Genomic DNA, 23,256 nt, shown 5'->3' with positions numbered 1-23,256 from the left:
CGATAGGGAAGCATTGCAAGTATTACAATGCCACCTACGGGATTCGCCAGACACTACGATAACGGAAAGCGGCTGCATTTCAATTCAATTCAATTCAATTTATTGAACACCGTGAAGATGTTAGGTGCGCCGACAAAAAGCCAGAAAAAGGCTTGGCAGAGGTCGACGCACCCTCGCCTAACCTACCCACTTTGTCTTTAGGCTTAAGGTCATCCATGTGAATAAAGATTTGTGCATGCATGAACGCCGCACACGACCAGATGGCGTATGTGTATGGCATATTTACTTAGGTTGAATGAAGGAGCGGGCAGATGAAACTTCTTTATGACGACGGTGTTTACTGCACAGTGTGAGAATGTATGCAGCTTTACACAAGGCGTGGTCGGCTGCGGTGACAGAAGTGTGCAATAAAGAAAAAGGGCCAAGAAAGCTGATCTGTTCAGATTTTGGTTGGATTCTTGGCGGTGATAAGATTGACTAATAAGTGCCAGCTCTTGCCGACACGCAGTGATGAAGGGTTCTATCCATGCCATTCATAAGCCAAGAAACGCTTTGTCATTAATTATGCTTGAAAAAAATCCTACAGGAGTCGCCAATGTAAATTATGTGATAAGGTAGAACCAATTTCACCCATCGCTGCTCTTCTGGCCAGCCTGTCATGAAACGGCATGCACGAAGGGACACTTGCAGAAGTTACTGATAAAAAAAAGTGCGAGCTTCTTGAAGGCATGCGCTTAGCAATATCACAAGGTGACAAGCGGGATACGACTATCATGTTAAAAAAAAAAATCCAAGTATCGGAAATTATGAGAAATCTTTATGCATTTTGCTGTTTCGTGCAAGCATTTTCAATTATTGTTTAAGTTAGAGGTCCCGAAAATGTGTATATGGCCATTACCTTATGAAACAATTTCGTACAAGTGGTCTTTGAAGGTGTACATTAATATTAAATTTAAAAACTTGCGGGGTTCGTATAGTATGTATTTTTAACTGCTTCTCGCGAGCGCTCGGATTTTATCTGCGGTGCATCTTAGCGCACTTTGCCAACCGCCCCTGCCCGTTGACTTCGAACGGGCTACCTCATGGGAGTGATCAAATGAGGACGGGGCTTGTTTGGGCACCGTCGCGACCTGCTTTGCTTTTACACACGAGGTGTGACAACCCCATCTCTCTGTGAAGGATCCGCCAGGCTTCAATTAAGGTAGACCAAGTGAAGTCACTGTAAGCCAGAGGTGCGCCATCAGTCCACTACACATCTAACGAAATAGTAAAACTGCGCAAAACACACGGGACTGAAGGGAACACATAAGTGCCTTGTTTGTACCTGCGTGCTCCTTTCAGTCTTTCGCGCAGGTTTACTCGTTCGCTGTAAATGAGCTAACTAGCCCATCAGGGCGCCTTACTCCATCTGAACTGCCCACTTGATCACACGACATTAATCTTTAGTTTTGACTTTTGCTTTAACCTTGGAGAAACGTTAGTATACAGGTGTGTTTGACGACCGGTAATCGGCAGATACCCTGTAATAGTCATCTGGTACACGATATATACTGGGTTGGTGATTCTGTTGAATTTTCAGTTTGGAGCGCGATGAACAGTGAGCTGGGCTGCGTCCCAACAGTTGCCCGCTGAAAGGATGCACTTTGCGAAAAAAAACGTGAACAGAGCCAGACGAAAGCAACATCGTTAGTCTACATGTCCGGAAAAAGAATGCAAGCGATATCGCGATTTGCAAGGGAGTGCAGAAGAAATGCGAACATACGGAAGCTAAAGGAAGCGAAACGGCGGAAGAACGTGTGGTTTACCAAGTCGCTAATGGCAACGCCAAGCGTCGACGGCTAGAGACTGAAATAGCAGAAGAGCGGCAGACTAGTCTGTCTAAAACGCGAGCCTATCGTCAGCGAAACGCGGAACGTTGTTTGGCTACGATGCATCAGTGACTGTGCACCGTTCGCGAGTTTGTGGAGAACACTTGGATTATAAAATTACTTTAGCTCATCTTTCAAGGTTAAGTCATAATAATCCACTGTCATTTTTTCTTGCTAGTTAGTGCGTATAGTAATCGAGGTTAGAGATGAGAAGCGCCATTTTTTTATCGCCGCACAGTGCTATGCGACTCGAGGCAGGCGGTGAGAAATTACGCCAAAGGCAGGATAGCGAAAGAAGCTGTGCGCATACTGCAGGCAACCAAAAACGACGATGACAGCAGACAAGTGAGAATCAAGTGGTTCCCGGCGCACACGGGCGAGGCGTCAGACCGCAACGCCAACCACAACGAGACGGCACACGCCGAGGCGCGCGCGCTAACGGACCGCGCCTCGGTCGACTGGCCGCTGTGGTTCAGCACCAAAGACCGAATGACGGACTACAACGAAATAACCAAGGTGTTCCGCCTAGCTCGCACAACTCTTCCACCCCCTTGCTCGGGGCTCAGTCGAGAGCAAGCCGTTTTATTCAGACAGCTACAGACGGGCTCACTCCCCAGTCCGTTGCTGATGCATAGAATGTACCCCGAGACGCACCCGACAGACAAATGCAGAGTCTGCCGAACGGAGACTGCCGGCTTCGCACACATTCTGTGGAATTGCAACAAGTACCAGGAAGAAGCTAAGTCTGGGAGGATCCCGCCGCGACTGGAAGCAGCCGCAGGGAGCGACAATCAAGAGGAGCAACTCTAAGCCGTCCAGCAGGTCATCAAGGAGCTGGCCCGGCAGGAAACCAGCGAGCCGGCCACGGCGAGCGGGTACCCAGGCCGCACGGCCGGTGCCCAGAGGACGACGTAGGCCCCGTCCGGAGCGCGCGTTCTACTGCAGGCCCTGAATAAACGTTTTACCAATCCAATCCAATATCGCCGAAGGCTTCGACGTTAGGGAAGCTAGCATAAAACATTTTCGTTACAGGCGTCAGTGATGGAATACCTATTGTTTGTGCCCATTTCTTTAGTCTTTGTTTATGTTATTCCATTTCCTTCGACTATGTTAGCTCGCACAGTGTCTAGGGGTCAGATTCAAAGACGTGCGAAGATGGAGTAGTGTCTCCAGATGCATTCTGTTATTTTGCGCAAAAAACACGACACAAAGAAACGAGGTAAACAGGACAAGCGCTTACTAACAACTCAGGTTTTTATTGACGGAACATTTGCTTAAATACAGCAGCTGCTCTTATCAACAAGGAGAAGAAAATAAGGGACTTCGCATACATATCAGGTCAGAATAGGTCACATCATCGCACGAGTGAATGCATGCTTCGAATTTTTAATTCTGCGCAAGATAACTGAATTCTTTTTTTGAGAGTAAAATTGAAGGATTGCTGACACACGAGTTACCCAATTTTTCTATCTCATTAGCCTCAATTATCTCTCTTCCAAGTTGAGTCTTGCACCGGCGCACTACTGACGTTTTTTCGAGCGCGGGAGTGCAGTTGCGGCAATTCCGAATATGGTCAATCATTTTGCTACCCGAATTGTTTGTTTGTGGGGTTTAACGACCCAAAGCAACTCAGGCTATGAGAGACGCCGTAGTGGAGGACTCCGGTAATTTCGACCACCTGGGGTTCTTTAACGTGCACTGACATCGCACAGCACACGGGCGCCTTGCCTTTCGCCTCCATCGAAAAGCTGCCGCCGAGGCCGGGATTCGATCCCGCGTCCTTGGGAACAGTAGTCGAGCGCCGGCTACCCGAATTGTTCCTGACATCTCTAGCGTGCTCCCTCAGCCTATCATTAAGGCACCTCCCAGACTTGCCGATACACTGCTTACCACAGGCAAGCGGTATCGAGTACACAACACATTGGCCAGTCTGGGAGGTGCCTTAATGATAGGCTGAGGGAGCACGCTAGAGATGTCAGGAACAATTCGGGTAGCAAAATGATTGACCATATTCGGAATTGCCGCAACTGCACTCCCGCGCTCGAAAAAACGTCAGTAGTGCGCCGGTGCAAGACTCAACTTGGAAGAGAGATAATTGAGGCTAATGAGATAGAAAAATCGGGTAACTCGTGTGTCAGCAATCCTTCAATTTTACTCTCAAAAAAAGAATTCAGTTATCTTGCGCAGAATTAAAAATTCGAAGCATGCATTCACTCGTGCGATGATGTGACCTATGCTGACCTCATATGTATGCGAAGTCCCTTATTTTCTTCTCCTTGTTGATAAGAGCAGCTGCTGTATTTAAGCAAATGTTCCGTCAATAAAAACCTGAGTTGTTAGTAAGCGCTTGTCCTGTTTACCTCGTTTCTTTGTGTCGTATTTTTTGAGCAAAATAACAGAATGCTTAGGCACCAACTAGCCTGCAAAAGCGTACTCGCAAGTTATGTCTCCAGATGAGCGCCCATGTTAAAAAGAGGTGCTTATCAGATGCCCCAATGCAACTGTTTCGTATTGGCACGAAGTCGCTATTGCACTTCGTTGCACTTTTAAAATGCTGCTTGCTTGTTCTTTGAACCTAATCTCTCTTTCTGTGAGGCCACAGTGTCGTAGCAATAACCGCGTTGCAGCTGTTTTGAGCATGTAAGCGCAGCTCCCTTGCACACCCAGAGAACTGAGGTCACATAGAAATATTTTGTAATTTGCAGCCATGTTTCTGAAAGGCCGCTAAGTATGAATTGAACCTTAGATTTCAGTCTGTTGTTTTTCAAACCAGCATATTGTTACGCCGCGTAGTGTCTTAGTGAGAAGTTTGAAAAAAAGAGGAGAGACGATCTGGGCTCTGAGCCGCTTTCGGCCAGCTTTAATTCGTCGAGCTTTTATCTCTATTAAAACCATTTCATCCGCTATACTTGGTAGAGGTGCTGGGTGAAAACGCCATGGATTCGCCAGTACCCCGTCGCAGCCGCCCTATAGCAGGTATGCCTTTTTATCGCCTCAAGAGTTCCTTCCAACGGCTACCCCCCAAGCGACGCAGATTCAGGAACAGTGACCCGAAGAAGAAATGGTCTCAGCGAGAGGCTCACGTTCCACGGTGAGCCCGAAGGTGACGTTGAAGAATGGCTCCGACATTACGAAAGATGCCGCAAGTACAACCTATGGAACTCTAGCGCCCGCCCGTACAAAGTTGTTTTCTTCCTTGCTGGGCACGGCTTTGAATTGGTTTGACAACCAGGAAGAAATTCTCACGACCTGGAACCGGTTTGTCGAAGAAAGTACTAAGTGCTTTGGAGGTACTCGCGCGAAGAAGGAACGCGATGAGCATTAAATTTTCTTGAGAGCCCAGCTGCCCGGTGAGATATGCACACGATACACTGAAGAGGTATTGAAACTTTTTCGCATTGTCAACCGACAGATGGTTGAAGCCAAGGAAGAGCACCTTATGAAGGGAATTGTTGAGGACGTGCAGAAATTCCTTATTTCGCGAGACATCCTTGTTTCGGCTGCAGGTGTCATCAAGCAGGGCCGTGCATTTGAGACGCTAAAAACACGCCAGAAAGCGGCCAACTTCGGCCGTCTTTCCAATGTAACAACTGTTGCCAGTATCGACATTCGAGAGGCTGACGACATCGCTTCTATGGTCAGGAAGATTGTACGCGAGGAGTTGGATGCTCTGAGGCAGCGCAAAAATTTTGATTTACCTCGCCACCAGACATCGAAGTTCACGCCGTAATGGGAGCAGCGTATGCCACGCACTGCCCCAAATAACAACAGACCACCTTATAACTATACGGTATTGAGCGGACCCAGCAATCGTCGTCGCTTCCTTACTTTCAGCAGCTTCCATAACTTCCATCCCATCCGGATAATTAGTGCCTCGTGATGCGCCTCGTCGCACGTTCGTCGCCCCGCCTCGGCCTTTAAGGAATCATGTTGTTATCTACCAGAGTCACCGGCCACCGATATGTTACAGCCTGTGGGGAACGATCTCCCATCGTCCCCTTTAAGGCCGGCTTTCCCCCACGATAGTGACTCTAGCTATCATGGAATGGCGCCAACATTGGCGTTAACATTAACGTTGGCGCCATTCCAACATTGGTGTCAACATTAACGAGACTATGATTAGCTGACGGGCTCTCTAAGACGGGTCGCGTTGTTTTTGAAGTTTTATAGTATTCAGTGTTCTTGTGGTTTGTGTCCTGAACGTGCGACGACCTGGGGGTCCCTGACCACCGGCGGAAGCACGTAAAGCGACCTTCTAGGCGCTCTGCGCCGTGTCTACGCCGACACGAAGCACCACCATCAGCAGACCTCTATGCTGCATTGATGGCAGCAAAGCCATCGGCTAGTCAAGCGGCCCTTGCAGTGGCGGCAGCAGATCGCGGCCCTGCGAACAAGAGACCACGCGGAGAGCAAGACAGTGATGCACCTTTGGGTGACCATACAGATGACATCAACCAGGCATACTTCACGGTTGTCTTCTACAAATAAAAGAGAGCTACTGGTGTTCCGGTTGTCATCAGACCCACCGAGGTAGGAGGCATTCTATGGAAAGCGAATCCTAACATTGTGGCTTCGGAAGTTGTAGCATCGGCTCAAGAAAGTTTTTAGTCATATTCTTAACAAGGACGTGAGCTTGATGGTTACACTATAGACATTACCGGCAGCCAATCGCTAGCTCTAAGTAACTAAGCTAGCTGGAGTGGCTGTAGAGGCCCGGGTACCATACTCTTACACAGCTAGCTTCGGCAAAATTCAGGAGATACCTGTAATCTACTCAAATGAAGATCTGCAGGAGTATCTACGTCTCTAAGATGTCCTTTCAGCAAGAAGGCTTACAAGTTACATTCCTGAGGACGGTGGCAAGTTCAAAGAGGTACGCCGTCGCTCTGTTATTTCAGAATTCTCAAAAGATGCACCACTGTTTAAAAGAGTGACGCTTGGGTTCTGCAGTTACCCTGTAACTGAGTATGTCGGACCAGCGATACAATCACATCTCATCATCATCACATTTATTTTCGTTGTTAGATACATGTACATGGTTATCAGTATTACAGAAGTAGGTCCCGAAGTAATAACTGTCCGGGGGACCTCCTATGACAAAAGGAATAAAATTCGCGGGTAACTTACTAGGCAGTTATAAGAAAAGAATATACAGGCATGGGGCTGAAACGTGGAGGCTAACCAAGAGAGTTCTACTTAAGTTGAGGACAACCCAGAGGGCTATGGAACGAAAAATGGCAGGGGAAACATTAAGAGATAGAAAGCGTGCAGAGTGGGTCAGAGAAATAGCTCAAGTTACCGACATTCTAGTAGAAATTAAGAAGAAATGGACATGGGCAGGACATGTAGTGCGAAGAGAGGATAACCGATGGTCGCTGAGGGTAACAAACTGGATTCCAAGGGAAGGAAAGCGTAGCAGGGGGCGGCAGAAAGTTAGGTGGGTGGATCAGATTAAGAAGTTCGCAGGGGTCAAGTGGATGCAGCTAGCACAGAACCGGGTGAAGTGGAGAAATAGGGGAGAGGCCTTCGCCCTGCAGTGGGTATAATCAGGCTGATGATAATGATGATGGTGATACAGGCATGCAGAGAACAATTTATAATACTAACAATAATATATAATATAATGTAATACAAACAGAATAAAAAATTCTAAATAATCAAGAACTGGAAACAAAAGTGCATTAATTGCTGAAATCAGAGAATGCAATTTGCTGAAAAAGGAATGAAATAATGTAAACACATAAATTTATGATCCAGAGAAACATCTTTAGTCGGAGGAACAAAACAAGGTAGAAAATAAATAAGTCTTTAATGAATGATGAAATGAATGAAGAGTACGCCGTGATTTGATTTCGGAAGGCAGTGAATTCCCCACAGATATGGCTGAAAAGTATGCAGTTTGTTTGCCATATTTAGTCCTGATTTTGGATAATAGTAGAATATGATGTTCAGCAAATCTGGTGTTATTATTGTTAAAGAGCTTGGAGGACTGAAAACCACTAAGAACATGATTATTACGCATTTTAAAGGTAATTGATGCCAACCTAAAATTAAGTTGTAGCGACAATGGCAATATATTAAGTGTTCGATAAAAATTGAACGGATGCACTGTAAGGGCCTCCTTTGTCAATGCTACAAATGCTAGAGGTATGGCCTCATATCGAAACATTGTGTGCGGGCTGCAATTCTCACAAAGAGTGCACCTCGAGAGCGCAACTTAAATGCGCGAACTGCGACGGCCCACACCCTGCTTCACACGGAGGGTGTGTTAAAAAGAAAGCGGCTACACTTGCACGCACAGTGGAGCAAGCACAAGGGAAACCGCCCAAGCGTCATGATTCACCACCTAACCCCGACGTCGTTTTTACGGATACGATAGATCTATTTTAAAATCAGCCACCACAACGTGAAGAAACATCTGATGACACATACGCGGCTGCAGCCAAAAAGAAGCGTGAGAAGTCCGTGGGCTGTTCTTCTTCATCAAAGCAGCAGCGACATTCAGCACAAGACACAACAAGCAAGCCCTCTACTTCTCAGCCTAAGGCAGTGAAACGTAACAAGAAGATCAGCAAAAAGTAGCAAAGCGGATGCACCGAACAAGAAATCACATGCCTGCTGATCACTATGCCGTTTTCCGCCATTAAGGCTCTTGTCCGCGCTAACCCATCGTCTCGAGACTCCCAGAAGTAGAAGTTGTCTTAGCAATAGAACCGTGGTTGTCGGCCTCTAACGCTTCGCAGGGGCGTAATACCAAACACCTGTAATCATGGCCTCGACAGGAAGAGCTTCATCACAGTTGACCATCCACAACATCTTTCGCACATGCACCATATTCCAGTAGAACGCTTGTGGTTTACTCTCGAAGCTCTCTGATTTTCGGCACCTTGTTCGAGCGTACCACTTCCCTTTCATAGTCATCTCTGAGTCGCTCGTGGGGGAAACGGTCAGATTAAATGGATACTATTTTCATCATTCACAACGACCAGATGACGTCAGCAGATTGTTGATAGGCTTTCGCTAAGATATCCCAGCCTCCTTGGTTGAAGTTCCAACTCAAAATGATAGCGAATATGTGTGCGCCGTAACAGTAATTGGGAGACAAGAGTACACTCTTATTGGAGTATATCTTGAGCCAGGAAGACCATTCAATTCTTCGAGGCTTGAAAATTTGATAACAAGGACGCCCACTCCACATATTATTTGCGGAGACTTCAATGCTTACAACGAAATTTGGGGAAGCTCGCACACATGTGCCCGAGGTGCCAAGTTTTCAGAACTTAATTCTCGCAAAGCATTCAATTGAACCGCTAAATGATGGCAGCATAACCTATCTCCGAGGCCTGACGACTGCCAGCAGCATTGACGTGACGTTTGTAACAAGTTCAGCTGCTCAAAACTTTGGCTGCCGCACCGACCTGGAAACACGGGGAAGTGACCATTACCCAGTCCTCATATCAGCTGTCTGCGCGCAGAAGGCACCAAAGAAATTTCACATAAAATCTACAGACTAGGATGCATACGAAGACACTGAAAGCAGAATTACTGCTGAAAATTTAAATGAAGAACTAATATCGACAATGGCTTATTGCCTGAGAGGAAGCACACGAATCACAGCTAAAAAGGATAGCTTACCCTCACATGATCAGACATTTCAAAGGCTCTGCGCTAATTGCAGGCGAGCTGAAAGGAGAGCTTTGCGCACAAAAAACCTTGAAGACCTTCGCGCCTGCCGTCGGACACAACGTCACATTCGGCGATACCTGGATAAGCTTAGTCGGCAGAGATGGCGCGACTTTTGCTTTACGCTGGAAGTGCTCCAACCAGTAGCCAAAAGTTGGCGAATAGTTTGCGGTATGCGCTCGCCCCTCCAACAGCTTCATCCTTTCACAGCAATAGCTCTGCATGAACGAAAATCTATTAAAGAAGTCTCAGAAGAATACTGCAGACTACTATCAACGGGGTCAGGGCCTTCCGCACATTCAACAGATGGTCTGTCAGACATCCCCCAGGCGGCAGTGCCAGCGATGGACCTACCTTTCACATTTGAAGAGCTATCCTCAGCTATCGCAGAATTAAACAGACGGACGTCTCCGGGTCGTGATGAAGTGACCTATGACGCAATCGCAAAACTACCTTGCAATTCCTGCCTTCGACTTCTATAATATTACAATTCGCTCACAAACTGCTCAACGTCGCCTTTTACTTGGCCGACGTCGCCAAATCCTGGTTCCTCAATTATGAGGATGACATCGCCGACTGGCCTATATTCACGGACCAGCTAAAGAAAATTTTCGGCACCCCGGCTGGTCGCTCAAAGCAGGCAAAGAAAAAACTCGAAGCTCGTCTCCAGAAGCCCTTCGAGTCCTATACGTCGTATATCGAGGACGTTCTAGCTCTTCGTCGCCGCGTCAACGCCGCTATGCCTGAACCTGAGCGTGTTCGCCACTTAATTAAGGGCATCAACACTGCTGCTTTCAATGCCTTTGTGGTTCAAGATCCGTCGTCCGTGTCTGACATCACATCTAAATGCCAACGTCTGGACCAACTACAGTCGTGCCGCCTCATGCAAGACCCCAGTGATGGCGGCTCCCTCATAGATGGAAAGTTGCAGTCCCTAATACGCACCACGATCTGAGAGAAGCTCTACGGCCTCACCAACCCCACTGCTGTATCTCCAACTCTTTCGCCAGCAACCGTGAATTTGCGCAGCATCATCAAAGATGAACTGACGAATTTCAACTGCACTGTAGCACCTGCTTCACCTCCCATTACCTCCCAACCACTCTCGCCGCCTCCCATAACCTCCCAATCTCCCTTGCCAACCTATGCCGAGATTACTTCACGCCAACCCGCTTCGCCTTCCCCGACTTGTTCGACACCGGTGTGCGGTCACGTCGATGCCATGGCACCATATCCTACAGTGCACCGTCCTGTTCCAGCCTGGCGCCCCTCCCGCCCTGTGTGCTACTATTGTGGGATACGTGGCCACATGGCCCGTGTCTGTCGCCGCCGCCAGCAAGACGAGCAACGGGGTTATGCTCCCTTTGAAAGTGCCCGCGTGCGCCAGCCTGACGATTATACGCTGCCCTACTCAGACTTTTACCGGTGTTCTTTCTCTCCTCCGGATCCCACCGACGTTTCACGCCCCTCGCGTCCTTCCCGACGCCGATCCCCTTCGCCTTTTCGCCGCACATCACCGCTTCGTCCTGCCTCGCAACCCCTCGAACCTAGAGCGGAAAACTAACCGAAGCAGTTTTTGGAGGGAAAGCTGCTTCGAGTTCGAAATCTACAATTACTCCTGGGCGACCGTCGAATATTTTAGTAGTGATTTTGAAGGATTGTACGTTGAGGCCCTCATCGACACCGGCGCCGCTTACTCCGTTATGCATTTCTCTCTGTGTTGTTATTTGCGCGAAGACTAACGCCATACATCGGTCCGCCGTTTCGCTAATGGAACTCTTAAAAAACCCGCCGGCCAGTGCACAGCACGTGTCCTCATTGATAACCAGCGGCATCATATTGAATTTATTGTCCTCCCCACCTGCGTTCATCTCATGATCTTGGGGTGGGATTTCTTATCTTTCGCGTCCGCCCTCATCTCTTGCCGTGAGCGCCTTATTCATCATGCGGACCCCGATATATTACCGACTCCTGATTGTTGACCACCACACGTGTTCGCAGCAGTTGATTTCGTTTTGCCCCAGGACGCGAGCAGTTGATCATATTGGCATTGGACTACCCTCTTGATGGCGAGGCCTTCGTTACGCCCGCTCCTCGGTGGACCTCCGACTGCCTAGCTCTTGCCTCGTGCCTCACCTCCTTCACCCGTGGTTGAGCGGTGGTTGCGGCCCTGAAAACAACTCTCCAGCCCTTCTTACTGCCCAGAGGTGCCACAGTTGGGTTTTAGTTTTGACGGCAATCCCGTTCCCCTCAACACACTTTCCAGTGCACCACCGCCTGCTGCCAAGCCTGCATTTCCGACATCCTCTGTGCTCGCAGCCGCCATCAGCCCTGACCTCACATCCGAGCAGTCCACAGCTCTGGTAGACATCCTCTTGTGGCACCGAGAATGTTTTGATGTGTGTGCCTCAGCGTTAGGGTAGACCTCCGTCACCTTTCATCGCATAGAGACGGACGGCTCTGCTATTGTTCGACGACGGCCGTATTGCGTTTCGGCAGCAGAACGCAAAGTCATTGAGGAGCAAGCTGCTGACATGCTTGCTCGAAATGTCATCCGGCCATCGACAAGATCTTGGTTCTCACCTGTGGTTCTCGTTCGAAAAAAAGATGTCTCAGTCCGCTTCTGCGTGGATTACCGGGTACTTAACAAGATCACGCGCAAGGATGTTTACCCTTTGCCTCGTATTGATGACGCATTAGACTGTCTCCAAGGCGCTGAGTATTTCTCCAGTCTCGACTTTCACTCGAAATGCTGGCAAATTCCTATGCACAGGCAAGGACAATACTGCTTTTTCTACACTCGATGGTCTCTACGAATTTAACGTGATAGCTTTCGGACTCTGCAATGCGCCGGCCACCTTTGAGCGCATGATTGATACCGTGCTTCGTGGCATGAAATGGAAAACATGCCTATATCATCTCGACGACATCATTGTCTTCTCGTCCAATTTCGCTCAGCACTTACAGTGTCTCACTGAAGTCCTCACGTCCCTTGCCCAGGCGGGGCTTCAGCTGAATACCAAGAAATGCCACTTTGCTAGTAAGACCATCAAAGTACTCGGCCATGTCGTCAGTAAGGCAGGAATCCAGCCTTATCCCGAAAAAATTGCGGCTGTCGTTAATTGTCCTCGGCCCCAACGTCAGAAAGATCTTCGCGGCTTCCTTGGCTTAGCCTCCTACTTCCGCCGTTTTATTCGGAACTTTTCAACAATTGCGGCCCCGTTACACAAGCTCTTCTCTTCCCAAGTGTTTTACACCTGGTCTACTGAATGTGAAGACGCCTTCAAAGCTCTCAAGCAGGCACTCACTTCCACTCCTGTGCTTCGCCATTTTGACGCTGACGCGCCCACCATACCTCACACAGACGCCAGTGGCCACGGTATTGGCGCGGCTCTCTTGCAACGCAACGCAGTGTCTGAAGAGCAAGTCGTCGCATATGCCAGTCGTACGCTTACTGCAGCTGAGCGTAGCTATACTATTACCGAGCAAGAGTTCCTCGCTGTTGTTTGGTCGATTCAAAAATTTCGACCTTATTTGTATGGCCGCCACTTCACCATTGTCACAGACCATCACGCACTCTGTTGGCTGTCATCGCAGAAGAACTTATCGGGTCGACTGGGTCGCTGGGTACTACGTCTCCAAGAGTACACCTTCACCATCACCTATAAATCTAGGCGAAAACACCTGGACGCTGACGCCCTCTCTCGCTGCCCGTTGATTCCTACTGACGCGGCTCCACCTACGGCCTCCTCTCCCACCTGCCATCCGAGTCAGCCTTCTGCTGACTACCTGAATGGTGCACCCATCGCTACAGCTCCACTCGAGATCAACGCTGATTTCTCTTCCCTGCAGCTGACTGACCCGTACTGCAGCACAATCATCGCTCGCCTCCGTGGAGAATCAGTTGTCCCAAACAGTCGCTTGAGCAGTCAGCTTCGTCGGTTCCGATTCCACTATGGAACAATTTACAGCGACGTTTATCACCCTACGGGTGAACGCTGGGTACCCGTTGCACCTCGCTCCCTTCGTTTTAAATTTATGGGGGCTTACCACGAAGACCCCGCTGCAGGACATTTAGGCCACTTTAAAACTTACGACCGTACCAAAAGCCGCTACTTCTGGCCTGGGCTTTCTGCCAGCGTCGGCAAATACATTTCATCATGTCCGTCTTGCCAGCCTCCTATTGGCCTACTGCAACCTTTACCTTGCCATTCTGTGCCTTTTGACACGGTCGCCATTGACTTGTTTGATCCTCTCCCTTTGACATCAGACGGCAACCGTTTTGTTGTCAGTGCCATCGACCTAACGCGATACGCTGAAACCGCTCCTCTTCGCACCGGTGCCGCCTCTGAAGTCGCCGATTTTGTCCTGCGTGCGATAGTTTTGCGTCATGGAGTTCCCCGTATTCTCATTAGCGACCGTGGAAATACATTTCTTGCTCAAGTCCTCTAGGAAGTATTGCTCGCAGCCAACACCGTCCATAAGACTTCTAGCTACCACCCTCAGACCAACGGACTCATCGAGCGGTTTCATCGCACTTTGTCCGACATGATATCCATGTATATCGCTCCTGATCACCGGAACTGGGACAACGTTTTACCTTTCGGGCTATAAAGAACTACTGGTTATACCCCTTTCTTTTCAGTTTATGGTCGTCAACCATCTACAGTATTGGACAATACTTTCTTCTGTGGTCCCTCCTCTACGTCTGAATCTCTGGGCGACGAGTTTGCCACTATTATGGCCCAGTGTCGCCAACCTGCCCGTTTGAACACTGAAGATGCCCAACAAGAATGCAAATCCCTGTATGATCAACGCCATCCCTCCTTTTATCCCGGTGATGAAGTTCTCCTGTGCACACTAGTCCGCGTTCCTAGCCTGTGTGAGATGTTCCTCCATCGTTACATTGGCCCTTATATAGTACTGCAACAAACATCTCCGGTGAACTATCGCGTTATTCCCTCGCACACCGTCGCAGATCGACGTCGTCGCTCCGAAGAGATCGTCCACGTCTCGAGCATGAAGCCTTATGCCCGTCGTTCCTCATCCCTGTAATCAGCGACCAGGGTGGTCGCTCTCTTGTCGGGCGGATTTGTGTGAGCGCAGTGCGTGAACTTTCACCTCTTTCATCTGTATAGATTCATCATCATCATCGCTGACTGCTGGTCGGAGCGTCGCGCGCTGTGGCCAGCTGGTTCGAGAAAAGAACAGACGTTCGTGCAAGTGCTGCCTTACAGTATACATATCTAGGCATTACTATCAGCAGGGATCTGTCAGGGCGCGAGCATGCAACAAATCTAATCTCAACTGCGAATAAAAATCTAGGCTTTCACCTTCACCACGCTCCTCAAGATGTAAAGTTATTTGCCTACAAATCATTATTCCGGTCGAAAATCCCCCGCAAGCTTACCTCATTGAATCTATAGAAGCCGTACAAAACAGAGCTGCCCGTTTTATTCATCGCTCCTATTCATACGATATCAGCCGTCTCATCTGTCAAACAGCAATCACAATTACCAAGCCTCTCCGTCCGTCTTCACATTTCTAGCCTGTGCTTACACAAATTTTACTTTTCCGATCGGAAACAGGATCCGTACATCTGCGCGCCTCCATCACGCACGTCTCATCGCATCGGTCATCCGTTTAAAGTTTCACGCCAACGTGCTCGTACGGCTACTTGTTCAGTCATTCTTCCTCGTAACAGCAAGTCAATGGAACGACCTTCCCCACGAAATTGCAGCTATCACCTGCCCATCCACCTTCCTAGGCAAATTCACATCACACTTGTCATCATGGAAATAGTTTATACACTTATGTTAACCCCACCCCTTATGTAATACCCCCAAAAAAGAGGTCTTTGAAGAAATAAAATGAAATGAATGAAAATGAAACAGATGGACGAAAAGCTGCAGAAAGGAATGGTTCGAGAATCTTCCAATCCGTTAGCCACATCTGTGATCCTAGTGCGAAAACAATAAATTCTGCGTAGACGACCTTCGTTTAAATGCTCTAAAAAAGACGTATAGCCGTTATCACTAACTGATGACGCAATCGATTGTCTGCATTCCGCTTTATTTTCTTCTCCCTTGATTTGCGATCTGGCTATTGGCATCCAGCCGACCATGAGGATACTGCTTTCGTAGTACCGCATGGTTTGTACTAATTTAATGTGATGCCATTTTGATTATGCAATGCTCCCGCGATGTTCGAGTGATTTATGAACACTATCCTTCGTTGCCTAAAACGGGGACTATGGATGTGTTGCCTGTATGATGTCATGATTTTCGGCAAGACCTTTCAAGAACACAATGAGAGGCTCCATGCTGTTCTTAAATGACCCAGCAAAGCGGGACGTATTTTTAACTCAAAGAAGTGCCATTTTGGAGACTGACAAACTCGTTCTTGGCTTCCTCGTCGACAAGAATGGTATCAGACCGTTTCAGCAGAAGGTCGTTATAGTGATCATCATCATCAGCCGGATTATACCCACTGCAGGACGCAAGCCTCTCCCATATTCCTCCAATTATCCCGGTCGTGTGCCAGCTGCATCTCTTGACCCTTTGCGAACTTCTAACCACATCCGCTCACCTAATTTTCTGCCCCCCCCCCCCCAGCTACGCTTTCTTTCTGTTGGAATCCAGTTCGTATCCCCAAGGGACCGTCGGTTATCCTCCCTTCGCACTACATGTCTTGCCTATGCCCATTTTTTTTCTTGATGTCCACTAGACTGTCAGCCACCTGAGCTATTTCTCGCTCACTCTGCACGCTTTCTATCTCCTAATATTACCCCTAATATAGTTCGTTCCATAGTTCTCTGAGTTGTCCTCAACTTAAGTAGAACTCTTTTCAGCCCCTAGCCCCTAGGTGAGTACAGGTAAAAGGCAACTGTTGTATAATTTGCTCTTGAGCAATACCGGTAAGCAGGTAGTCATAATCTGCGAGTGCTTGCCAAATGCGCTCCATCCCAATCTTATTCTTGTTATTTCCTTTTCATAGTCCGGATCTGCGGTTACTACCTGTCCTAAGTAGACATATTCGCCTACTACTTCCAGGGCTTCACTACCTAACGTAAACTGGTGTTCCTCCCTTGGCTATTGAACATTACCTTAGTCTTCTGCATATTGATTTTCATGCCTACCTTTCTGATTTTCTTGTCTAGGTCATTATTTGCTTTTTCAGTTCATCCCCTGAGTTACTTAGCAAGACAAAGTCATCAGGGAATCGTAGATTACTGAGATATTCTCCATCTACCCTTATCCCTAACTGCTCCCATTGCAAGTCTCTGAATAGAGCAAGCTGTGAATAGTACTGGGGATGGCTATTACCTTTCTTTACAGGAATCGTGTTAGTTTCCGGCTGTGCGGCCTCTATATATAGCGTCTGTGCTTTCACATACGGCTTTTTATACCCTGATTTAGCAATGCCTGCATCACCGCCGAGGTTTCGACCGAGTCAAATGCTTTTTCGCAATTAATGAATGATATATGTATAAGGGCTGGTTTTTTTCAGATCATCTTTCTACGATCTGGTTGGCGGTATGAATATGATCGATAGTGGAGTATCCCTTATCGAAAACCTGCTCGATCTTTTGCTTGACTAAGGTTGTCCTGATTTTATTAGCGATTACCTTAGTAAATACCTTACACGTAACAGATAGAAAGCTGTCTTCAATTCTACAAATCTTTAGAAGGCCCTTTCTTATGAATTAAGATAATATTTGCTTTTTTCCATGGCTCCGGTACCATCGATGACACCAGGCACTGCGTACACAAAGTGGCCAGTTTTCCTAGCGCAATATCACCCCCCCCCCCCCATCCTTCATTTATTTATTTAGTACAGGTTCCTGCAGTGCCCGAAGGCATTATTGCAGGGGGGGGAGATGACGAATAATCTTGCTGGGAACGCCAGTGGTACAATAAAATACATAAAAATGAAGAAAATAACACGACACAAGTGATAATGCAGAATGAGAAACATGCATCTAAAGGGGGCCACTGCGCAACGTACAAAGTGATGAAAACACTCAAAAGCAAAGTAATGAAGGAAACACACGCAAGGGAACTGGGAACCACGTCACACATCCGATAAAAAAGCCCGAAATAAATTTTCAGTGTAACACTCAGTGATGCCAGCAGGCAGTCGGTTGGCAGCTGGCAAATCTGCAGTTATATGATCCTCTCCAGCTGCTTTACCCCTTTTTGCATAGTTTCTAAAGCTCCTTCGTCACTAGCGGAACGTCTGACCGCTTTTTCCTACTGCCAAACTCGTTATTGTCCTGACTACTTCGACTACTGTACAGATCAGTATAGAACTCCTAGGCTCTATCTTGTCCATATTTGTGATGACATTGCCCGCCTTGTGCCTTAGCGCACACATATGACTTTTGCCTATGCCCAATTTCTCTCGTTTTAAAGGGGTCATGACACTAAATTTGGAATATAAACTGTTCATTGCAGCTTATTTCTAATGTGCCAAACAACTAAATCTCGAAGTTTCAGCTGTATCGGAGCTGCACATATTTTAAAACATGTATTTTGGTTTCTTTGTCGACTGCTTACTGATCTGGCAACAAGCGCAGTCGGTGATGGCATAGACATATAGCTGACGCCGCGTCGTCTGGAAACAGCAGTCATGCCATGTACCGAGGTTACCGCAAACTGAGCTTTTCGTCGATTTCGGTTAGCTCTTTTAGCCTAGGAAATAGCGGCTTCTGTGGGCGGGATTCAGGTGCACGAGCTGACCCGCTCAAACAGTGTACACATTGTACACTGAAACACATCTCAAAAGCTATACATAAAATGCGCAATGTATGTAGTGCCGTCCGACGGCGTCTTTGTACAATCTTCGGGGACCCGCCCGGCACTGCAGCAGCGTAGTGTATAGGGCGCGGCGCACTACATTGAGGCACCCAACACCCCGCCCGTCCCGTCTTAGCAGTATCATTTACGGTGGTAGTTTTCAGGCACACGACTGGCCCTATAGCCGCATCATGACAGTAGGCGATAAGTCCGTGAGGCTTACAGCGCTGGATTCCGCAAGCTTAAAAAAAAAACATTACCGAGCCTGTTCTACGCAATTCTGTTAAAACGTTATCATACTTATCGCATAAATAGCGATCCTTTCCTTGAAACGCGACGCTGACTCTAGTTGAAAAAACGTATGGCACACGAAGCAGTCAGGTTTGGAAGATTCCCATACCTGTGCCAACTATGGCCGCCAAATGTAGATGTACATGCTACCACAAGTTCTTAATTCCTCTCTAATCTATACAACAGTATATGTCCTCAAATCAAAATATTGTTAACACGTGCAGTTCTGTACCACCCAATATCAGTCCTATCATCTAAATGTACTTTGTAATATATAAAGCCGTCGGTATGTTTATAATGGCTTTTTCTTGTTTTGTTGCGTTTTTGTCCGCTGCTGTATTGCACTGTAAGCGGGGTGCTAGCCTTTGTCAAGCTATCGCAGGCTTTTTCTAGTGCACTGCAGCATGACGAGTACTGTGTAATCAGTGTTGATGCTAAATAAAATTATTTGTATTTGTATTTGTACAGCAGCGGCTCCGCCCGCGAGCGCGAAGGACGACGGCGCTCTGGCGGCCTGCTTCTCCATAATCGTCGCTATAGGCCTAAATTACTTGCATTGAAGACACAGCGGAAGGCACTTTGTAATAAATCAGCGAGGCGCTTTAGTAAGTGGGCCACTCGGTCTTGAAACCTTTCTATTCTGAACCCCACTCATCATCATCATAATCATCATCATCATCATCATCATCATCATCATCATCATCATCATCATCATCAGCCTGATTATACCCACTGCAGGGCGAAGGCCTCTCCCATATTTCTCCACTTAACCCGGTTCTGTGCTAGCTGCATCCACTTGACCCCTGCGAACTTCTTAATCTCATCCGCCCACCTAACTTTCTGCCGCCCCCTGCTACGCTTTCCTTCCCTTGGAATCCAGTTTGTTACCCTCAGCGACCATCGGTTATCCTCTCTTCGCACTACGTGTCCTGCCCATGTCCATTTCTTCTTCTTAATTTCCACTAGAATGTCGGTAACTTGAGTTATTTCTCTGACCCACTCTGCATGCTTTCTATCTTTTAATGTTACCCCTACCATGTTTCGTTTCATAGCCCTCTGGGTTGTCCTCAACTTAAGTAGAACTCTCTTGGTTAGCCTCCACGTTTCAGCCCCATAGGTGAGTACAGGCAAGATGCAACCGTTGTATACTTTCCTCTTGAGCGATACCGGTAAGCTGCTAGTCATAATCTGCGAGTGCTTGCCAAATGCGCTCCATCCCAATCATATTCTTCTTGTTTCGTACTAAAGCAAATTATTGTTTTCGGCAGTGTCTTAGGAACGGAGCTAGTGTACAAGAACACGGGCACCGCACCGGCTGTGACACCGGTTGTAGCACAACACCGGCATTGCACAAGCAGCATCCATTTTAGAACTTCCTTTTACGAAGGCCTATTATTACGAGAAAAACAAATTTTAGCATTCTTTTCTGGCACGACCGGAGGCATGACCAGAGTTGCTGGCTTGGTGGTGTTTATGCTAGGGAGGATAGTGGTGCCATTGGACGATGTCGGCGGTAGTGGCTGTCGCGCCGAAGGTGGATGCCTGGGAAAGAACTAAATCGCGCTTCACTGCAGTCTGTGTTCTGTTCTCAGAAACGTGATGAGTACGCTTATTGGCAGTCATGCCGGTCTTTTAGCAAGGCAAGCGCGAACACAGTACACTGTATCGGCAGCTTATCGGCGCCGGCACAGCAGCAGACGACGCGGTGGCTGTTGTCGCTCTGTGACGTCACCAAGCATTTCAACCATGCGACCGCTGTCGGTAGGTGGCGCTTCGCGGTGTCAACTTCTGCCACTTGTTTCAAAATTAGGAATGAATCTATAGCGCCCAAATTTCGGAAGTCGAATAATAAGTATTGTCTGCCAAACTGTTCAGAAACTGTAATATATTGAATGATTGTGGTATGACCCCTTCATAGCTTCCTCTGGTCTTTACAGCATGCTCAATTTCCTTCATGTTATTCTTCCTTATATATCGGCCCTTTACGCTTGATTGGCTTTGATATCTCTGCACGTTCTATCTGGTGTGTTGGGTTGGAAGCTTCCATATGTTGGCTTTTCTTAATCAAATATTTCGTCTCCTTAGACACCTTACCGGTATCCTCTCTAACCATGCTACCGCCTACTTCTACGGCGCACTCAGTAATGATATCTCTGAAATTATTGTTCATTGCTTCTAGGCTAATGTCGTCATCCTCGGTTAGTGCTGAATATCTATTCTGTAGCGAGATCCTGAACTCTTCTGCCCTCCACCTCACCGCTAATTCGTTGATGGACTTCTTTCTTACTAACCTGTTTCGTTACCTCTTCAGACTTAGACTTACTCGCGAACTTACCATCCTGTGGTCACTGCATCGGACTTTCCCGATTACCTCTACAACCTGCATATTGGCGCGTTTAGAACACAGCATGAAGTCGATTTTATTTTTAAAATCCCCGTTAGGACTTTTTTTATGTACTCTTCCTGTTCGTCTGTTTGCTGAAGAAGGTATTCATGATTCTTAAGTTAATGCGCCCTGCAAGCTCAACTAGTAACCCCCCCCCCCCTGCTCCTAGAGCCAGTGTCATAGTCACCCACTGCCTGGCCTCCAGCCTGTTTTTTCCTTACCTTGGCATTGAAGTGGTCAATTAGTACAGCATACTGCGTCTCACCTTTCCGCCTTACCGTTTCTTCATCTTCGTGGCGGCTTTCTGCCTGGTCATCATGACTACATGTAACCGCGTTGGCTTGTACAACCTCCAGTTTATACCACGTAAGCCTAATTACGATGCCTGCCACACTCTCATTATTGCTATAAAATTCCTCTATATTACCAGCTAATTAATTATTGACAAAGAAACCTACTCCTAGTTTTCGCCTCTCGGGTAAACCTCGATAACACAGGTACATGCCCGTCCTTCCGTACAGTATATATGCCTCATTCTGCCTCCTAACCTCACAAAGCCATATGATATCCCATTTCATGCCTTCTAGTTCTATAATAGAAGTAATAAACTAACTTCACTAGCTAGGGTTATAGCATTGAACATTGCCAGGGTCAGTTTCCAAGGATCCAGCGGAGCCGGAAATTCTTAGCACCCTCCACTGCGTCACAGGTCTTATCGCCATGGTCAGTTGCTTCGTAGCCGCTAGAGGCTGGGGGCCGAGATATTCTAGTACTAATAATAGGATGTTGTGGCCAATTAGTGCACCAGGGTGGCAGCTTTGCAGCCGGGGTAGCTGCTCTCGTTACATCAAAGAAGGCTGATGTTCAGTCGTTTCTTCTGCACTCTGTTGTTAGCCGTAGCGCCCCCCGTGTTATAATAAGTGATCGTGGACGGCAATTTACTGCTGATGTCGTGGAAGAAATGCTCCGGCTTTTTAGATCAGACTACCGACTCTCCGCCAGTACCACCCGTAGACCAACGGTTTCGCCGAGCGCACCAACCGCACCCTGACATCCATGTTGTCTATATATGTATACGTCTCGTCTGATCATCGCAACTAGGACGCAGTGCTACCATATGTGACGTACGCTTAAACACGGCAAATCATAAGGTTGGCAGGTAACCTCCCTTCTATATGCTGTATTCTAGAACTCTCCGCGTTTTCATCGATACCATCTTCCAGGTTTTCCAGAAGAAGCCGGCTTACGAACACTGGCTTCTCAAAGCCGCGCGAAAGAATACTACGACCTGCGTCCTTATGCACTCACTTTGTCTGACTTTGAACGCTTGTCCACAAGCGCATGTAAACGTTTGTAGAAGTGCAATAGCCCCTACGTCGTGTTGGACCGACTGAATGGCGGGAATTACGTCGTCGCCAAAGTAACGACGGATAACCGCCGATCCCGCAAGACACCAGTCGATCATGTGGCTCGCCTGACACGCTGCTTTAGTCGATCTGCCTAATGTTCTCGAGGACGAAAATCGTTGGTCCCAAGGGATTTGTTACGCTGCATAGCTGTTTATTGAGAAGTGAGTTTGAGGAAGAAGAAGAGACGAGCGCAGACTGATCTGGGCTCTGAGCCGCTTGTGACCAGCTTTCTTTCTTAGAGGTTTCACCTGTAATAAAACCATTTCATCTATACAAATATATATATATATATATATATATATATATATATATATATATATATATATATATATATATATATATATATATATATATTGTCACTTTTTGGGATTCACTTTTTTATTTTTCTCGTGCCATGTGTCCCTGCCTTTCTGCATAGCTGTTAGATCGTCGGCTGGGACCTTCGCTGCAGTTTTGTTCAACAGAGCATTGCAAAGTCAGCGCCTGTCCTTGTCATTACTCTCTCGTTGTTGTTCTCCGTCGCAGCGCTCGTAATTTGCGAAAGTCAGGACTCACCAGCTCGTTGTACTCGGGAACGCGTTCGCTGCTGTAACCGTACGGGAACATCCAGAGCTGGCCGAAGCAGTGCACTGAGAAGTAGAACCCTACACGACTTTGGACCGACTGCAGGGCGGCCCGGATGGCTCGAGCTTCGGGCTCCGAGAATGGGTTATCGCCGCAATAGGTGTCCGTGCAAGGATTCGGACTGGCGTTGATATCTACGGGAGGCGTAATGAATATAATTGTAGCTATCAATTTTGAGCTATACTATGTCTTGATGC

At 47.6% G+C, this 23,256-nt stretch overlaps 1 protein-coding gene across 1 annotated transcript in view; it reads right to left on the bottom strand.

Annotated features, from left to right (window-relative positions):
• The window catches only part of LOC146187981 (zinc carboxypeptidase-like), a 69,233-nt gene that overhangs the window by 7,584 nt on the left and 38,393 nt on the right, over positions 1-23,256 (bottom strand). Inside the window, exon 9 of the mRNA XM_084604970.1 lies at positions 22,991-23,193. Within this exon, the coding sequence (XP_084461096.1) occupies positions 22,991-23,193 (203 nt within the window). The remainder of the gene's footprint in view (positions 1-22,990; positions 23,194-23,256) is intronic.

The sequence above is a fragment of the Amblyomma maculatum genome, chromosome 5, assembly GCF_055883805.1.
Source record: "Amblyomma maculatum isolate TAMU_Amacu chromosome 5, ASM5588380v1, whole genome shotgun sequence".
Classification (NCBI taxonomy): domain Eukaryota; kingdom Metazoa; phylum Arthropoda; class Arachnida; order Ixodida; family Ixodidae; genus Amblyomma; species Amblyomma maculatum.
This window is presented reverse-complemented; position numbering and strand designations above follow the sequence as displayed.